Source organism: Anser brachyrhynchus (genome assembly GCF_964034855.1).
Source record: "Anser brachyrhynchus genome assembly, chromosome: 14".
Classification (NCBI taxonomy): domain Eukaryota; kingdom Metazoa; phylum Chordata; class Aves; order Anseriformes; family Anatidae; genus Anser; species Anser brachyrhynchus.
Window position 1 is genome coordinate 8,048,639 of NC_137709.1, and position 19,233 is coordinate 8,067,871.

General features: G+C 42.2%; 1 protein-coding gene across 2 annotated transcripts; it reads right to left on the bottom strand.

Annotated features, from left to right (window-relative positions):
- Nucleotides 1-6,200: 6,200 nt before the first annotated feature.
- Nucleotides 6,201-17,980, bottom strand: LOC308177892 (uncharacterized protein). Of its 2 annotated transcripts, XM_080555767.1 has the most exons (9): nt 17,552-17,973; nt 13,161-13,505; nt 12,477-12,830; nt 12,289-12,378; nt 10,698-10,757; nt 8,997-9,049; nt 8,288-8,372; nt 7,793-7,823; nt 6,201-6,689 (listed from the first exon to the last, which is right to left on the bottom strand). In XM_080555767.1, the coding sequence occupies exons 1-9, from the start codon at nt 17,598-17,600 to the stop codon at nt 6,617-6,619; spliced, it is 1,140 nt and encodes a 379-aa protein (XP_080411893.1). In that variant the 5' UTR covers nt 17,601-17,973; the 3' UTR covers nt 6,201-6,616. The 2 variants fall into 2 exon arrangements, with proteins under 2 accessions (XP_080411893.1, XP_080411894.1); XM_080555768.1 differs by lacking the exon at nt 7,793-7,823 and having other exon boundaries at nt 17,552-17,980.
- Between the last annotated feature and the right edge of the window lie 1,253 nt (nt 17,981-19,233).

Consider the following 19,233-nt stretch of genomic DNA (forward strand, 5'->3'; position numbering starts at 1 on the left):
ATTTCTTATCACCACTGGAGGGTTTTTGTTCCCCATGAAGTCTGTCTGAAGGAAGCACCCACAGAGGGGCAGGCTCCAGGGGAAAGCAGGGTCTCTGAAACATCACCTATCTGTATCTCCAGCTCACTCAGCTGTGGCCTTTGCACTCATCCTTCCTCGGTGTTTCACTTGTACCCTACCTGCATTTCAAGCGTGGGTGGGGTGAGCTCATTCCCCCAGCTTTGTAAACTAAGTGACCTAGAGAAAGGAGAAGGTTGCTTAAGAAACAGCACTGAAATTCACTGTCAATGGCCTCTCGTTCCAGTTTTATGACTGATTCATTTAACATGCTTCTGCAAATTTTAAATCCTCTGCAGGCTCCATTTCTCTACCATTTCCTCTGTGCTGTGATACAGCAACCACAGAGCCCATAGAGATGCTCACATCAATGATGCTGGTGGTGTCCAGAATAAGCCCTTAACACCAGAGCCCTGCCATGGAACATGCCTGTCAGAAATGCCAGTAGAATGAGAAAATTGGTATAAATCAGCAGGTTTATGACATCCTTGCCCGGAGCTGATAAGCTAGCTTTCTACAGCAACAATATGATTCACTTTATGAGGGTCCTTCACTTGATAGCCTACTGTATACTATTAACTATTAATAACACAATTGGTATAAAATTTTACTTTTAATTTCAACTTGGTCCAGTTAGAGCAAGGTCTGCATTTCTAACAAAGGAAAGATATTTTATACACCTGGGACATTTTCTCCCAACAGTACTATTTAACCTAACTGTACTGTCAAAGAGCCACAACAGACACAAAGCTTATACTGTAAGTCCCTACGACATGGGTCCAGGTCTTGCATATAGCTAGCAATGGCCAACTGAGTTCTGAGGCTCTCCCACAAAAGGGAGAGCTCATCTTCCCTTGGGTGGGCTGGGACACCTTCTGGACCAGTGCCATCCTTCCTCCCTTGACTATGGAAGCAGCCAAGTGTAACCACACACCAAGCAGAGCCAAGTGAAGAGCTCCCCTTGACCTCATGGTACACAGTTCACAGGGTAAAGTCTTAAAAATGTCTCTTCAGAGGGCTTTGGTTAGAATCCATCCAGACCTGATGCAATTAAAACCTCTAAGTTATTAATATTAACAAGATTTACTGCTGCTCATTTACAAATGATTTGCATTTTTATGCATTCTTTTAGCACAGATCATCATGAATTTCTTTGGTATTCATGAGGTTGCAATTTGTGTATTTCCATAATTACCTCATCATATTCTTCATTAGATAATGGACCAAGGGCATAAAACACCAAGTAAAATTCAAAAGAAGCATCATCTCACCTCTCTACTGAGAGATTGATTTCCCCTTGTCCTTGAAGGAGAGCTCAGAGGTCTGATCATGGCAGTCTGTAGGAGTTTCCCCACTCCCCACACTAAGGTCCATTGAGAAGTTCTCTGAACAGCTCCCTGGGGCTCAAGAGAAATGTGCCATGTGCATTACAAGCTAAGAAATAGCAATCATTTCCATCCATGGTTTTTAAACTAGGACATAACCAAGCCCTGAAGGGCTCATACGAACACCTTCTGCACTCCAGGTCCAAAACTGGCTTGGACACACAGGTCCCCCAGGCCACGTCACTGCTGCTGCCTCCCCTGAGGGAAAGTTTGGCTACATCCAAAACCAGCACAACCCAAACTTCATAGATAATTCACTGCACTGGAGAGACAGGGAAGAAGAATGAGAGATGAATTTCATGTACATAAAATCCTTTTTGTGTGCTTAGGAATGGATATGAACAGATTTAAAATTAACTGGCTTAGTTCACCACTGGGCAAGTGATCTAAAACGTTCAATAAATAATTCATCCCGGCAACATACATCACCACGAAGCTTGGTCTGTGACGCAGACCATGTCAGGGGGGTCTCACTTTGTGAAAGAGAGACAACTTAATTCAGTGCAAAGTGAATAATCCAAAATCCCATAAATGATTCATCACTGGATTAAAAGCTATAGATTTCTCCATAGAAATTCTCTGCCCCGCATTAAATATGCAGATGATTGTGTGATGTGTATTAACTACTGGATGGCTTAGTTAAGAATGACACCAGCTCTGGCAGTTGAGAGTAAATTTGAAGCCATGAATCTTCATTATATGTAAATCTGAGCATGAAAAGGAATTATCTTCAAGGATTCGAGATGCACTAACATCAGTACAACAACACTGAGCACACAACAGTACATGGGGGAGGACAGCCAAGCCTTTGTACTTTTTGATTTAGAAAGCATATCTATAGACAGGACTTATTCCCTGGTTTGGATTACCCACCCTACTCCCCTTTTCCTAGAAACTTATAAAAATAAAAATAAGAAGTAAACAGATAAACTCCCCTTTCCTACATACAAAAACATGTTTCCTATATATAAAAATATATATATATTTTTGAAGTTACAAAAGAACATGCAGCTTCTTTCCCTCTTAAAAGAAAAAAAAATGCCAATTTGGGAAGTGGGGGGTTTCCCTTCCCCTTGGAGAATGGTTGGTATTTCAGAGACTAAAGAAAGTCAATGAGCTGATACCAGAGATCACTTCCCAACACCTTCTCCCCCAAGCCCTCCGATTCTTTTAGCTCATTCCACTTTGCATCCATTTTTCCAGTGTCCTTGTGCCTTATACCTCAGCTTCAAACCAGTGGGAGCTCTTAAGTTGAGGCTGTCAAAGGGTAAGGAGATGAGCCTTCCTACCAAAGCATTCTCTGCAGGAGGAGCCCCTCTAAACTCACTGTTTCTCTCGGCTAGGAGTATTCCCAAACCTGACCATTTGGAGAGCCCCTTGCAAAAATCACCACCCTTTCTCACAAGCTTCACAGCAGGAGGGAATGGATGCTGAGGTAATGTATGGGGTGGCGAGAGGCTGACGTCCTTGTTGCTGGGTCACTGCTGCCGTGGTGTGATGGCAAGAAAAGCTAACTCTTGGGTTTTATGTTTTAAATTAGCAAGAGAAACCAAAGCCACACTACTCCCAGCTGGAAGAAACCAAGAAGTGCATGGCCAGTGCATCCTCAGGAGCACAAGGAAGCCAGGACGTTCCCGAGACTTGCAGGAAATCGGTTTCCTAGAAGATGCACGAGGCAGTGTGGGCCAGGAGGTGAGCTCCTGGCTGGTGGCAGCCGGTCTGCACCACCCTTAGAGCCGCTCCTGAGCTCTCCAGCTGTTTCTCTGCAGCTCAACTTTGCCATCTGCTGCCACGTCTGCAGCAGCATGTCCCGCTTACTCTTTCTACCAGGCTAAAATTTTCCACTTTTTCATGCATTCATCTCACACTATGTGGTTATCTTTGCTCTTTCCCCAAGTCCCATGATGCTATTTATTCTTATTTCTAATTTCCTATGTACTCAGACACATTCTTCCCTTCTGCTTGCTCTTTCTTAAGCTCCAATTAGATTCCACCTTTGGAACCCAGAGATTTATTTATATTAACCTTAAAAATGCCTAGAAAAGCAAATTAAGACTAAGAAACAAACCCTGAGACATAATGAAATGTGCTGCTGAGATGGAAAGGGGCCATCAGAGCAGTCAGTTCCAGTAAAGTCTATTAAGAGAGTCTCTTATTAATCTCAGAATGATATTTAATTCATTCCTCGGGTTTCCCTTTAAAGGATTTGTATTCCTAACTCAGTGTCTGCCTATTTTTTTTTTAGTGTTTCTTCATGTTGTTCTTTTCTTTTTCCATTAGCCAATCCCATGTCCAAAACATTCAGATTCCCCCTTTTTAATTTCTTTTCTGTACCTGCTCCATACTAATCAGGCAGTTCAGTCATTATCTCTTCATGTCAGACCTCCTTCACCCAATTTAATCAGTCATTTTGATAGAGACAATTGTACACAAAGTTCCAGGGGCCAGTGAAAATTATTACTCAGACCAAAAGCTAAATCCTTCATTAATTAACCATCTTGCTCCATGGAGCAGAGCCAGACTCCCCAGATATAACACCATTCAGGCTTGACACTGACTCTGAACAAATTAAAACCCACTCTAGTCTAGCCAGAGGCTCCTGGTGCAAGCCTGTAAGCACTGCAATAACTCCAGCAGCTAAGAGCACAGGGGGGAGGCGTTAAAGCCGGGTGATTTCAGGTCCTGGTTCTTTGCAGTTTGAGAAGAAGCCAGATTTGGGAGAACTGGAGTTTTGTGGAGATGCACCGCGTAATTAAAGGAAATAGCTTTGCTTTTTGGCAGCTCTTCACAAGGTTTGGGAAGTCAGGGTGAAGGTGGGTGCATGGGCAGAGCTGGCAGGGAGATCAGCGTTGGCGAGTTCAGCAGGTACCAGCACCTGTAGCAAAACAGCTCTCGGGAGAAGTTGCACCCCACAACACAACAGCACAAGCCCTGCAGCAGCTGCCAGGTTGCTTTTCTCAAAGTTTTGCCTGCCTGAAGCTCTGGTCACCATCGGGCTCTGCAGCTTATTCTCTGGGTCTTGTTTCAAGCTGCTTACGAGGAGCGTTTTCTTGGCTGCAGTGCTTTAGGTTTATGCAAGTGCATTTCTTTGCCTTCCAAGGTGAAGGTTTCAAAAATGAAGACTAACATTTCCTGGTGCCAGTGACATACCCTCTGACAGCCTTTTCTTTTTTAAAAAACTGCTGCTTTCATGCAGTTTTTCTTCACTAGCCCCAGAAATGCATTCTGGGCTTTCTGTTACTTTTGGAAAACTGTGTTTGTTTGTTTTTTCCTCCAGCTACATTTCAAAAAGGCTCCCTTTAACCTTTCATTGAATATATTGACAACCAGGGTCAGTTCCTCAGAAATTACTTCAATGTATTTTCATTTAAATGTAACCCTTCCAAGATGCCTTGTTTGCAATTGCCACTCCAAACCCAAACCTCAATCTCAAGTAATTGGGGTAGATAAAAAGATAAATAAAAGCACTCAGCAACATAAGTTACACTTAAAGCCTCCTTACAGCATCTCTGGGCTGCATTTCCGCATGGCTGATCAGATCAAACTCACTTTGTTGGCTCCTATTTCTTCTGCCCTTGTTAAGCTCCCCAGAACAGGGCCTCCAAATCCAGCCAGCACCACAGCAAATGTGCAAGAGCTTTCCCCAGCAAGGGCCAACCCTGCTCTACAGAAGTCTTCAGTGAAGAGCTAATTAATACCCACCAAAAAAAAAAAAAAAAAAGGCCCAGTCCTGCTATCCTGCTAATTAGAAGTTGCAAAGAAGAGCTTGCTGGCTTCATTAAAAAAAAAAAAAATGCTGTTTTGTTTGTATTCTCTTAAAGGAAAACTGTGTGGATTTCCCCCACCACCACCACGCCTTTTATTCCTTACAGATCTGTGCAGGATTTGTTCAGGAAGTCTATTCTCTCTCCCCTGACCAGGGTGCCCAGCAGGGTGCTGAATGCAAGATGAAGCAGGACCCCAGAGAGGAAACTCCTCGTCTTCCCCAAAACTCCTGCTGTGCAAGCCACTGCGTGGACAAGGAGAAGATGCCATGGAGACAAAAAGTCTCACCACAGACCTGAGCGTGACTGACGGGGAAGTCCAGGTCTGCCACACTGCTCAAGTGCTGTTTCCGCAGCGTGCTCTTGGTTCAAGTTGTCTTGGCGTGGCACAGCTGTAGCAGGGATCTGTGAACTCCACGCAGTGGAGGCAACAAATGGTGCTGTGGGTTTGAACCATCTCCCATGCAGTTCCCACAGTCACTGCCACAAAGCTGGTGCAGACCCCAGTGAAATAAATGAAAGCTCTGCCATGTATCCCATAGGTGATCCCTCCCAAGCATGCCCCTAGAGTCAGTCCCACTGCACTGACCCCCTCCAGGCAGGCCACCAGCACACTGCTGGGGGAGATGGGGATTTGCAAACAACTGGTATGCAGGGGCTATGGGGACAGGACAGAAAAATTTCTCTGAGGTTGGACTTCTGGGCCATTTTCCACCGCTGGAATTGCGGCAGTCCTTCTTTGGAGAGCTGAGATAGCACATCAGTGCCTGGGGAATAACTAACTCCTGTTTAAATGCCTTAGGATATGGCAGAGAAAATGCAATTTCTAGTGGTAAATTACAAAGTTTATTAACGTAGTCTCCAAGGGTCATTCAAACATGCTGAATCACAGGCAGCATTAGTAACCCTTAGGTCATCTGCATTTTTTATTTATACTCACAAAATTCTTGTGGCTTAATTTTTCTCTTGATTATATAAAAGCAATAAGAAGCTTTGCACTTGCTAATTTTTTATTTATTTATTTGCAGTTCAAAATTAAGCAGCATTCATTGTTATTTCTCTGCTCTTCTGTTCCTCACAGTATAGGTTGTATTCCAGGAAGAGCATTAGTAAAACACAGAGAGAAACAAACTTATTTCTGTAATGTGGTGTTAGTAAGAATACAGATCCCAGAAACACCATTGAATAATGCATAAAACACCTCGGAAAGAAGATTCTTTATACAGTGAGCTTTAAAGGTGACATGGCAAAGAGTTTAAATTTTCACATTGAAGCCTTGGCCCTTGGTTTACAGCCATTGATATTTTGAGGGCTCATAAGCATCTCTCAGTGCAGCTTGAAACAAACCCTTTTTATTTTCAGTGCAGCCATCCTTTTTTTTCCAGTGTCTACAGACGATGCAGGAGCTCTTCACAGGACAAACACGTTGTTTTCTCCTTCAGCACCACTGAAAACTTTCTCAAGATCTTCAGCTGGTCTAAGGCTGCAGTGAGAAGCACAGATCGCTATGGATGGAGGAAAAGCTTCAGAGCACCCTTTCTTATTTGTAACATTGGCAAATTCCCTTTGAAACAGATACCATAAGCTACTGAGTCCATTGACTTCAATGGTACAATGCCTACTAATTTACACCCGTGAAGTATTTACCTTGATTGCATTAGTCTAACAGATAGGAAAGGCCTGTTCAGATCTTATAATGACAGGTGTTAGATAACCACTATGGGATTCAGAAAAGATCCCCTCCTTGGCCCCCAATCCTTATCTCCTAGATGAGGTATGCGGGGGGGGGGGGGGGGGGCATCTATAACTAAAATAGTATCTGTTATTGGCAAAGGGGGTGATACTTCGCTGGGCTAACCTGTGGTCGGTCTAGAGAAAATCCTTCTCTCCAGATGAGCCAGAAGACATGAGCTTATTAGGCACACCTGCACCAGTTGATTCATCATACTTACATATTTCTTATCTCCATTGAAATAGTGTCCTTGATATCACTGTGTATAATTCTGAGTAACCCAAGGAGGATGTGACAGGGTGCAGTGGCCCCACAAGGGCTGCAAGATTTATCTACTGGTGAAAGTTTTGGTTTCTCACACTGTTGCAGCGTGCCCTTCCTTGGGCCCTTTATTTGTGTGTGTGTATTGGCATGAATTACCACTCCACGAAGGACTGTCCACAACCCCCCGTTCTCTTTCTGAGCCATCACAAGCAGATGAGAAAAGTTTGGCTTTACAATCCCCATAACCATTTACCTCTTCATTGCTTCAAACCAACTCCACTAGACTCATGCCCTGGTATATGATCAAAGAATAATGCAGGTTAGGTATTTCCTTAAGCTGGGGTCACTACATTGCAAAAAGCATCAGTTACTAAAGTTCTCCAGTGTTCTGATGTCTGTTCGTATAAGCAGTTTCCAGGAACCACTGTTTAATTTTCTGGAGTGAAGTTGTCTGAAGTTTGCTCGAACCACAGGTTTGGTAATCAGAACCACAAGCCAGTATCACATCCCATACAATTAGCAGCAAATACCTTCTGCCTCTAATAAAAATTACATTGGAACTTTTGATAGGTAATGACAAAATGGATTACCTTTTTAATATAAACTTCCTTGTGTGTTTACCTAGAAGCAAAATAATAGTGTCACAATGGCAGAAAGATACCTATAGTTCTATTGAATCAGTCAAATGTTTTCATAAGCAAAGATAGCAAGTTACAAAAAATTCTGTGGGCTAAGCAGGAAAGATAGGACCTCGTTCTGTTTTCAGTTGCACCAATGTCCACTAGGAGCTATTCCAGGAGACTATGGGACCACATCACTAAAAAGCAAGGGACTGCAAGATGGGTCAGGACTGTGACCCGTGAACGGGTTCTTTGCACAGGTTTCCGCCTGCCGCCTCCCCACCATCTCCTCATGCTTGTGGTGACACAGTCCTGGAGCATGGACAAAAACTCCCATAAAATTAACTGAGTACTGTCACAGGGTCCATGGCAGATCTTACCAGAGGACTAATCAGAGATACAGAAGGACATGTGCATTAGGCCAGCATTAGAAACATTAAAATTTAGATGCTGAAGGATACTTACGTTTCCAAAGCAATGATGTCAGCATTGATATCAAAAGAATGGACACTGCTAAGAGAGTTACGCTGAGAATGACAGAGATGGATAGCTGGAAAGGAGAAGAAAAAAACTGAAAAGTCTGTGAAAGCATGTCTACTTCAGACCTATTCATGCAGGAGTAGGTTGCTGTAGTGGCTAAGAGCTCTGAAATATCTGTATTGGGCTGGAGTTTGCAACACTTTTCTGAGCTTGGCTGTACAAATCATGGAGAAAATGCATCACTATGATCATGATAAACAACGTTAATTTCTTGTTAAATATTTAATCAATCTGCCTCTGAAGCATTTGAGCCTAGATTCGTCCCACTTAACATGAACTTCTTACTAAGGTATCTAAACTAGCAGCTTAGTCACCTTCATCTTTCTCTTAGCTAGAGACAGGGAAGCATAAAAACCATCCCAAGTCCCTGGTCATGGCCTGAGGACTCTACCTCTGCCTCTCATACTGAGGTGTGAGGGGGATGAGGGTTTTTTTGAAGTGTGCTATACAGGTGGGATGCTCACAGGCTTCGGCTTTATCCACTGGACAAGAGGAAGATGAATCTTGAGCTTTAAACAAGAGTTCAAGCTACTGGTTTGCAAATATTGTCCATTTAGTATGAACGCACTGAAAATCACTAGCACATCCTGCTGTCCTTTTGGCTTCTAATTAGTCAAACACTCTTGAAACTTACTGGAAGTTTTACATCAACTTTCTGAGGATTGCTGTCTGAACTTGTGGAAGTCTCTGAAAACAAAAGAGATGGAAATCATTACTGGCACAGTCATCTGAAGGAGTGAGGGCCACTGTGGTTGTCACAGATTTAATCAAGGAATGAGGAGGGCAAAATTTGGCCCTGGGTAGGAGAAATAAAGCGTCTTGCAACCAGAAGTGAACAATCTGTTTCAGCCACAAACTGCATATCAGGCATTTATCGGGAAACATCAGTCTTCACCAAGGAAAGAGAAGGCTTCCAGGGATAGCCCGTGAAGTAAGACAGAAGAAACTTATCTCCTGTGAGGGAGTTTTAACTTCTGTAAGCACAAGATGTAGCAGAAAGCATGGGTAGTAAACAAGGTACGAGCCTAACTGGAGGAATTGCCAAGGTTTAATTGTGGTCAGAGTAATATGTAATTGCTTTTGACAGCTGCATTAGTACAAGAAACCACAGGAAATATATTTATATTCAGATAACTTACCATATATTTAACATAGGTCTATGAAAACTATGTTGTTTTTCTTTTCTTTCCTTATTTTTTTTAATCTTAAGGAATTAAAAAGGAATCAGTTCTTGTTTTTCTAAGCTTTGGATATAGGGATGAACTAAATGAATGCTCAAGAAATCTTGCAGCAAACTTTGCTGCTGCTGCTGTCCTATGATCCTATCGCCTTAACTTTGGCTAGTGAATTTAAAGTCACAGAAAGATTAATCTTGGCTTGGGCCTTGTCTCATTGTGACAAGCTATGAAACACAGAAGTATTTAAGTATTTGGAGCTCTTCATCCAATGCTTAATGGCATCTTAAAAACAGGAGTTGGTCAGCTTAGTGAATCAAAACCACAGCTCACATCTTATGACAGGAAAGTTTCTACGCATTAGGGCATACCCTAATGTATAGAAAGACTGTGATGAGTAGTACTTTCAAGAGGTTGACAAAAGAACTACCATGGAGCCCCCATGTTAGCAAAATGTAATAGGGACCGGATGAGTCATTTGCCAGGGCATGTATATGCAGCATGCTTATGTCCTCCAAGACCACAGAAAAGGAAATGCTGTATGTATGAGGCTCCCAGAATGTCACGTGGCAGTGAGGGTGATCAGCTGGTCACAAATAATCCCGTTAGAAGAAATTTGGTGTGTTTTCTTTTTCTAAATCTCTACAAATTTAAGCAAATGTTTCTGGTTTTGTTTTGTTTTGTTTCAATGAATAACCTAATCTCCCCCAAATTTTTCAGTTCTGATCAGTTTCCTTATGACAGCTGAGCTGATTTGTTTCCATGTACCAAATAATGTGTTTGAATGTTATCATCAGGGCACAGGTAGCCCATACGCATGCAATAAAAATTTGTGTTGGAGTAGAAAAGAGATTCTGGCTGACAATAAATACATCTAATAAAATCCTAGCAAGTTCTGAAAATCCCAGGGAGATGCCAACATTGCACTTTGCCTTATGCGTGTCTTACAACATCCAGCTTTCTCTTACTTTCTCCATTTGATACAAAATAAATAATTAAAAAAAAAAAACATAGTTTAAGTACTTTAGCGGGAATACCCCCAAATACACAAGAAGTGCATATCTCACTCGGACACACGTTTCACAATTCAAAATTAAGCCTTCTGGCAGTGTGCTGCAGCCTGGTTGCTGGCAGCAGCTGTTGGTGTTTCCTCTCCATACCTGAAGGACCAAGGGTTGTCTCCTGTGTCTGAAGTGCGGTTGGCACTGGCAAGGTTATTGCTGAGGAAAGGCAGACAAAGACAGAAGAGAAACTAAATGAGAGCCTGGTCAGCAGGAAACAACTAACCTAGAGCTCAGTTTGCCAAACTGTCTGGCAAATACTTATAAGAAAATATCTGACAAAAAAAAAAGGCAAGACTCTGCCTGGTCTTCACTTAAGTGTGCCTCCATCAAACACAAACTGGGCAGCATCCACCTTCTTTTCTAATTCTCAAGCATCCTTTCAGTACCTCTGAAACACTGCAATAATATGATCCTCATGCCGGAATATGTGATTTTTTATTAATAGACAGTGCTTAACTATGCTGCAGCGTTTTCACACATCATGGTGGTTTGGCGCTCAGAAATAGCATGACGCAAGTTATTGCATGTGTGGGAACATTCATTACTCAGTAAGCGTGATATATAGTTTGCTGTGACTTGTTTTATGGTGGCTCTTTCTAGCCCACAGTGACAATTTAAGTTGCCCCCAGAATCCTGGAGGTAAGACTCTTTCCAAAACTCTCTGTTTACAACAACAGAACATAGGAATTATCCAGAATGATATCAAAAAATGAGAAGTAAGACAATGCTGAGAAATGCTCACAAATGCTCAAGAGATCAGTTAAGTCACTTTCATAAGCCCTCTCCAGGGGCATTCAGGAACGGTTTCCTAAACTCTATTTCTTCTCTAAATCTCTAGATCTATCAAAAGAAGACCTGCAAAAACCTAACTACTATATTTCTAAGAGTTCAGAGACTCTTGGCACTAGTTGAAACCAAAGGCTCTCTCTTAACAGGTAAACATGACATATCCTTGATATGTCCTTGAATACGATATATCTTTGAATATGATATATTCTTGAATTTTAGCATTCGTTTTTTAAAATCCCCATTTGCAGGTATCTGGTGGGCAGGCTGTGACACCTGAATAACATGGGCTATTCTGCATTTATATTTGACTGAGAGACATGGCGTGCAACTTCATGCAAGTTTGTTCATTTCTCAGGTATGGTATGATTTCGTATCCCATTTCCTTTTCTCTTGAAGAAATGACTGTTAGTTGTGGCAATTGTCTTGCTGCTTTTTGTCAGTACCAAGGGCATGTGTCGGGCACTGGAGAGCTGAGCCTGCAGGCCATATCTGGCCAAATATATTCAGTGAGTTTCAAAGCCAACCACAGTCAGAGAGTATTTGCAATGGAAAGCTCAGTGGATTCACAGTGATGACAAATCAGGTATCAGACAATTCAGCTTGGATGGTGACAAAGAGCAGTTTTTAACCTCACTCAGACCTGAGATACCCAACAGTAGCGAGTGACTCAAAATCTACTTCCTTTAGAGGCCTTGAAAACATGTTTTTCTCATCTGTTGCTTCATCCTGATTTCTGACAATTTCTGAGTGGACCCCAGATACCTATTTCTGCCAGATGCAATAAATAGCTCTCGATAAATGTTTGTTACACTCTTAAGAATAGTCAATATTTTTTTTTAATGACATCTTCATTTCCCTGAACATGCAACTTCTGACTTTCCAAAGTTATTGTACTCACCTACAGTTGGCACATCTTCCATCACAAGAGAAGTGTTGGCCCTTTCGGTTTTGTCTGCAGTCAGATGCGCACTTGGGAATTCAGTAGTCACTGAAACAAAATAAATACAAATTCTGGTAAAGATCACTGCTTAGGGGGTTCTTCATACAGTGTTCAAATCGCTTCTTGCCCCTCAGTGTTCTTTGTACCTTCAGGAAGAGGGATGGGCTCTGTTGAGCAGAACACATCATCATCTTCAGTCCTCACATCAGCTGCTTGGAAACCAGTTGAAAAGTCTGGGAGAGCACTGTTTGTAACCATTGCTTCTGGAAAAGTCTCACTTGGTGTCACATCAAACACTGTGGAAGCAATTGTCTCCAGCATTTCTACTGCTGGAGACTCGGTGGTTGCAGTTGCTGCTAGGGGGACATCGGTCGTCACGAGGACAGCAGCTTCTGTTGTTCCTTGAAAACCAGAGGTTGCTTGAGGAGCAAGAGTTGTTTTTCTGAAACGTTTGGGAGAAGTAGGAATCTTTCTCATTGTTGTTGTCTTCACTGAGTGTGCTGCATGGAAAAATCGTAAGCAAGAGAAAAGCTGGATCAGAGCATTCACAGCTGACTTTGGGAAAAGGCAAATGAGAAGTGAATGAAAAGTATCTATCTAGTAAAGTGTTGTGAATAGAAGTGGGAGAATTGCTATTTAAAATGGTTGTCTAATGAGGAGAAAGCAAGCCTCAGCCAGAACAATTCCCAATTCCCAGATTTGTGAGTTTGCTTTTTTTTTTTTTTCCCTTCACGTTTCAACCACCCACTCCCTGACCCTCTCACAGAAACAGAAGGACCAGAACCTTGTGTGGCAGAGCCCAAAAACCTGCAGAAGGCCCCAAAACTCACCTCTGGCCACCACCAGCTTTATGTTCTGTTTGATGTCGTTGAACCAACCCGGGATTTCTATGCGACAGCAGTATGTACCTGCATCTTCTCCCCTCACTTCCCGTATCATGAGAGACACATCTCCATAGGAAATATAGCCCTGGAGATTGTACCGCTGAGATTTTCTGAACGTCACCCGATTCCCAGTGGTGTGCAAAATTTTGTTATTGCACTTTGAATTTGGGCATGGGCCTCTGCCCCAGCACATATCAGAGACGTCCTTCTCTCGTGCCACCTGGTAGAAGCAAGGCAGTCTGACAGGTTGTCCTATTATTCCTCTAACAACAGTTTCAGATGTGGTGTGCACTGTCAAGGAAGAAGAAAGATGAGTGAGGAATTTTGGTGGGCTCAGATGTGAGACTGCCTATGCAGCACAACTTGGCAGGAAAAGAAAAACCACTACCTGCAGGATGCCCACTTCTTGTGATCCCACAGGCTTTCCTTGGGAGCCTGTAGCAGCTGATGGCCTAGGGCAACATGGGCATCAACCAGGAGCTTGCAAGTGTTGGCTTTTTGCTGCTGCTGGAGGACTGAGCGCTCTGGCCCCAGCCAGCTGCTGTAGAGCTGCTCCCAAAACACATCTCCCACAGCAAATATGTGGTGGCCAAAGCTGAGATCTGTTGCTGATGGCCCAGGCGCAGAGTAGACCTGTGCAAATGGAATTGGGGAATTCTGCTCCCATCCCAGCTCCTATTCTAAGAGACTGTTTGAAAGCTGTTCAGAAACCTGATATGAAACACATCTGGTTTTCTCAGTCTACCATCAGCTTCTTCAAACAGACAGAAAATGTTGTCGTGGTTGCCTTTCCCTGACAGACTCAATAGCAGGATCCAGAATACCTATTCTTGTGTGAAATTAGTGCCTAATTAAGTTGGCAGAGCAGAGGGATCTGTCCAAGGGAACCTATTCTCATATAGTGCACTGCTTTCTGTCCCTGAGAAAGCCCCACCATCTCAGTTACCTTGCAGAGCACCGTGTACACAGGAACTTTAACAGCAAGTGTTAAACCACTGTTAAAAGAATAGACACATTTTAATTGTGTTTTTACTCGTCATGACCAGCTTTACTTTGTGTTTAGAGCCAATACGCACTTTAGCATCTGGTTTGAATCTTTGCTGCCTATTGTTCCTCCTTAACTGCCCATGCAATTCCCAGATTGCCTTAAAAGGGATTTCTTCTTCATGAAAGGCACTATACAAAAAATGTTTACATACAGGGATAAATCTCTTCTGGTTCATATTCATCCTGTATGTGTTGGTCCTCCTGTCGTGCTACCCTTTTCTCCCGTGTTATTATTTACATACAGTGGAGCAGGAACCGAGGGACCTGGGGAACATCCAGATCTGGTCCTCTGCTGCAGCAATGGGATCATCCCACAGATCTGATATCTCCTGGTCAGTTTGCTCACCCCAAAGAGAGACTAACAGCGGTTGCTGCTATCAACAGCTTTGACACTGGTTTGCCAAACATTTCTATTTTGCCAGCTGTTTAAATGTCTTTTCTTTTGGCATGACTCCCAGATAGCAAACAGAGATGCTTCCAATTGTGTCCATGTCTCTCTTGTTTTGTCTTTAACGGACTATTCCCCAGGTGAGGTTTTAGTCTGTGGCAGGCTGCCTCACGACTTGTTATCGGGATGACATTTCAGCTTCATTATTGCTTATCCCATTGGCAAGATAAGCTGACTGGTTCAGGTTTCCACTGCTCCAAATGCTAAAAGAGTAGAAGCAGACAAAACAATGTGCAATATGGTTTGAAGGGCAGAAGCTTTTGCAGTGAAATGAATGTAGGATGTGCCAGAAAATGAATTTCCAAGTAAGGCTTAAGGCTTTACAAGATGGCTGCTTGTTTTACTTGTGGAAAGGGTAAGTTCATTTGCCTAGTTACAGCAAAACAAATAGAGAAATAGTCTCTTTATGTGATAACAGAACAAAATAATTCATCCAGTTGACCTTGAACGTATCCATAGAGGAGCAGAGAGTTAGTTTCTGGAGCAGGTTGACACATATTTTCAAGTCAACACAACAATGATGTGTATAAAACCAAGACCAGCTTGAACTATTCTTGGAGTTAACATCACCACTGTTTGAGGAGGAAGGGGCTTATCTTCTGCTCTCATTTCATCTCAGTTCTGCACAGTGCCAAAGCAGCTTCGTTAAGGAACTCTTTAACAAATGAAAATCTGCCTGCCCTTCTCTGTAAAACAAGAAAAGGCCTGAACTTACTTTAAAAAAAAAAAAAAAAAAAAGGAAGACACAAGGCACCAGAGTGTCTCCAGGGTAGTTTTGCACCAGTACCAGTGCTAGGAAGTTATCGTTTTTGCAGTTTCAAGTCCTCTTTTAAGAAGCTAGCGTTCCTAGCATCTGTCTTCACTGCAGGTTAGGAGGGAAAGCTTCAGTACTGCAACAGCCTCGTTTCAACAGTATGAACATCTGCAAAGACTAAGTAATTTCCTTCTCAGCTGCAGCCTCTTCCACAGACACATTTTCCAGAAGAAAGAGTAAGCAGGATTGAATTTAAATGTCTTTGAAATTAAGAAAGAGGTTCCTGAGACTGTTAAATTGTGACACACTAGTCTTACTGTAAGAGGAATCCTGCCCTTGTGCACAGCAATGACCTGCCTAGGCATCCAGATCTGACCCAAGGCACTCTGAGCATCAGCTGTGCCTAGGCAGTCCCACTGTAGTCAGCGAGGTTTGCCACTCTAAATCCTTAACTCAGCTGAGAGAGAAATGGACTCCAGATGTTTAATATATCTTCTAAAACTGTAATGTATTCATAACTGCTCAGATCATATATATATATATATACACAGATATTTGTATGCAGTTTCTCTTGAAACAGCCCTCAGTGATTGATAGCATTAAGCAGTAGCTCCAATAGTTGCTGCTGTAATGGTTTTCTATCCTGTAGACTGGTCAATGGATGGACAAAAACATACATCCTCCAGTCAAGGCAGCTGGTTGAAAAATGATTTTTTTTCTTGATCTATATTTCAGGAATAGCTTTTTCCATTTTTATGTAGAAGATACTTGACATCTTTTCCCTATCGGTCCTATTTTTTGTATTTTTCCTTAAAGTGTTTGTACTGATGAAGTTGCAAAGAAAGTGTCTGATAAACAAGAAAGAAGCCTAAAGGCTAAAACTGCCAATCTGCTGATTCCCAGATTCTTATATTACCCATTCTTAGCATGGAGCTGGGCTAAAGAGAGGAGAGTAACAAAAAGCCATTCTCACTCTTCAGTAGCTCCGTATACAAAAAAGTTTTTGAAAATAAGAGCAAATGGAGGCCAGTAACTCCCATTTATGCTAAGAATGAAGATATGACAAAGAAAGAGGCCTCCTGTTTCTTCTGCTGAGTCTGGTAAAAGACTGCAAATGTATGGAATTCCCTGGGCTACAGCAGTGTTGGCAAAAATCCACTTGCGCAGCAGACACCATGGAGGTTGTGTTGTCATGCCTCCATGGGGAATGAATCACTTCTTGCCCCTCACTGTCTTCCACCATTAACCAAACCTGTCCACTATTTTTCACAGTGATTTAAGAACACTGCAGCTGCTGTAACTGCTCTATTTGTATATTGGATAGTTCATCCTGGCAAAGGTTGGCCGGTTAGTATTTAGTCGTCTAAAACATTTCCTGAAATGCCTCAGTGATTTACAAGCACATCTCTCACCAGGAGCTCATGTCCCACTGAAAGTTGATGACCTGACATTTCATGAGCCACATTCAGCAATTTGGATGCTGCATTTCTGAAGCCTAAATATACATGCAGAAGTGCAGCTGATACCAACAACACTTGCAGGACAGTCTCCCAAGTTACTCTTCTTTGACAGATATTTCTTTTAGGATTCAGATCCTAGATGGGTGAGCACTGAAAGTTTGGGTTTAGAAGGAGAGGAATCTCCAGCCATGCTTTTCCATGACAGTACACAGTTCAAGCAGCAGACAGCCCTCCGAGTTTCAGAAAATCCTTTCTTTATCATGTATATGCATTCATTATACTGTCAATATTTCAATTCCATGGCTCAGGCTGTCAGGCTTGTACATAGTGGAGAGAGATGGATAAGCAAAACAAGCAGTATTTGGCAGTAGTAAATAAATTGATAATTTAGGGGAATAGAAGAAACTTACCAAGCTTATAGACAGAAGAAACCACATAATTTTTTTTTAAAAGCAAAAACTCATTAAGTTAAACTTTTGAAATTCTGAATTTCTGTATACAATTACAACAATTACAACCTTTTTCACTGTAATGCATACATACACAGGAAAAACAAGTACTGCTGTTTTTAATACTACAATATTTTTGTTTTCTGAGCAAGCACACAAACAAGTGGGTAAAGACTCACCTATAAAGATTTGTATCATAATCCAGCGAAACAACACAAAACGGAACATTTTGGCTGATGGAGACTCTGGGTCAATGAGCGGAAAGAAAGAAAACTAGATCTTATAGCTTCCAGAGATGCTGAGTGAGCCCCACTGAAGTATCATTTCTCCATTTCCAGATTTTATGTACTGCAATTGCTTCTTCCTGTCTTCTGGATAATAACCTTCTCTGCCCTTCCAAGACACTCAGCATGGTACTACCACCAGAGATTTCAACATATATATATTTTTTTGCCCTTGTATGAATCTCTTAAGGTCCATTACTGCTCTGTGGTGCTGAGCAGCAAGAACAAGTTCTGTGCTTTTACAGTCCTAAACATTGGCTTAATCTCTACCTCTGTCTTTTCCTAAATTTTCCTAACCCCTTCACTGCCCTTGATTCTGCCCTCTGCTTGAAGACCCCTCTATTTATTTCCCCAGCTTCAGATTTTCTATTTGCAAAGACAGACTTGAAAGGACTCTAAAGATCTGCCACACCATCTCCAAAAAATATTTTTTTACTCTTTTTTTTTTTTTAAACTCTCTCTGACCAATTGATAAAGATATTCTCTGGAAGTTCTACTCGAAAAGATGAGTAATAGGGTGGGAATAACTCAAGGCATTCGGGACTGGACAAGGCACGAAGGAATGGAATGGAATGGTGCTGTTGGAAGGCACCTACAAAGCCACTTTGAGCCAATGCTCAGCTGATGTCACTGCAGGGAGCAGCTGAATCCCATCTGGGGCACTAATTTGGATATTCATCCAGCTACCGATTGCCATGACGTTTTTCAAAACAGAATCGGCCAGCATGTTCTAGGTGACTAGGGAAGGAAGAGGGTGAATGTGGCATTATGTCAGCTTTGTTTCTTTAGTGAAACTGGGCTTGAAAAAGGCCGCCCAAAATCCAGCTGATCCAAGTATGCTGGGAAGAACTAGTAAAATCTGCCTCGCTTTCTGCATCTATACTGCTATCTAGTGGCTTCCTGCAGGCAGAGAAGGAGCAGTGGAGTGCTCTCCCTGCAGCTCGTTAGCCTTAGCAGGGTCAACAGGCTGCCAGTTTGTGTGCAGCTGGATAATCTCTTAACGGGTGAACAGGCTTCAAGTGCCACCTGTACATCTCCGGGGCTCGTTTTGAAATACCTATTCCAAGATTCACTGACATGAGTGGAAATAATGAAAAAGCAGTGAGAACTTCTGCTGCATGTATGTATTGCTTATCTACAGTGAAGTTCTTGCAGTGCACAATCTTTGCAGCCTGTTTACAGAGTAACCAGACAGCAGAGAAAGGAAACTTTATTTAAAGTTATGGTTATCAAATAGTCTATAACTTTATTTTGCATAAAAAAATCTTATATAAGTATTAGCCTGAATTTGTCTGTAATACTAAGAAAAAAATTCCTTATGGGCAAGCAGCTTTCATGATTAGCAGTCCTCAGGCTCCTTAAAAGCATGAGTGGTTGGAAAGAAGTGATTTTGGAAACCCCACACTTTTTGTCTAACTGAATCCCAGTAGAGATGACTTATTAGGTCAAAGTTGCAGGAAGCAGAAATTGTTAAGGAAGTTTTCTGAGATCTGTTTCAGAGATCAGGTGAGACTTCCTCCAGCTCTGGTCATGGGCTAGAGCCCACAGCCGCGACATATGCTCAGCTAGACAGAAGG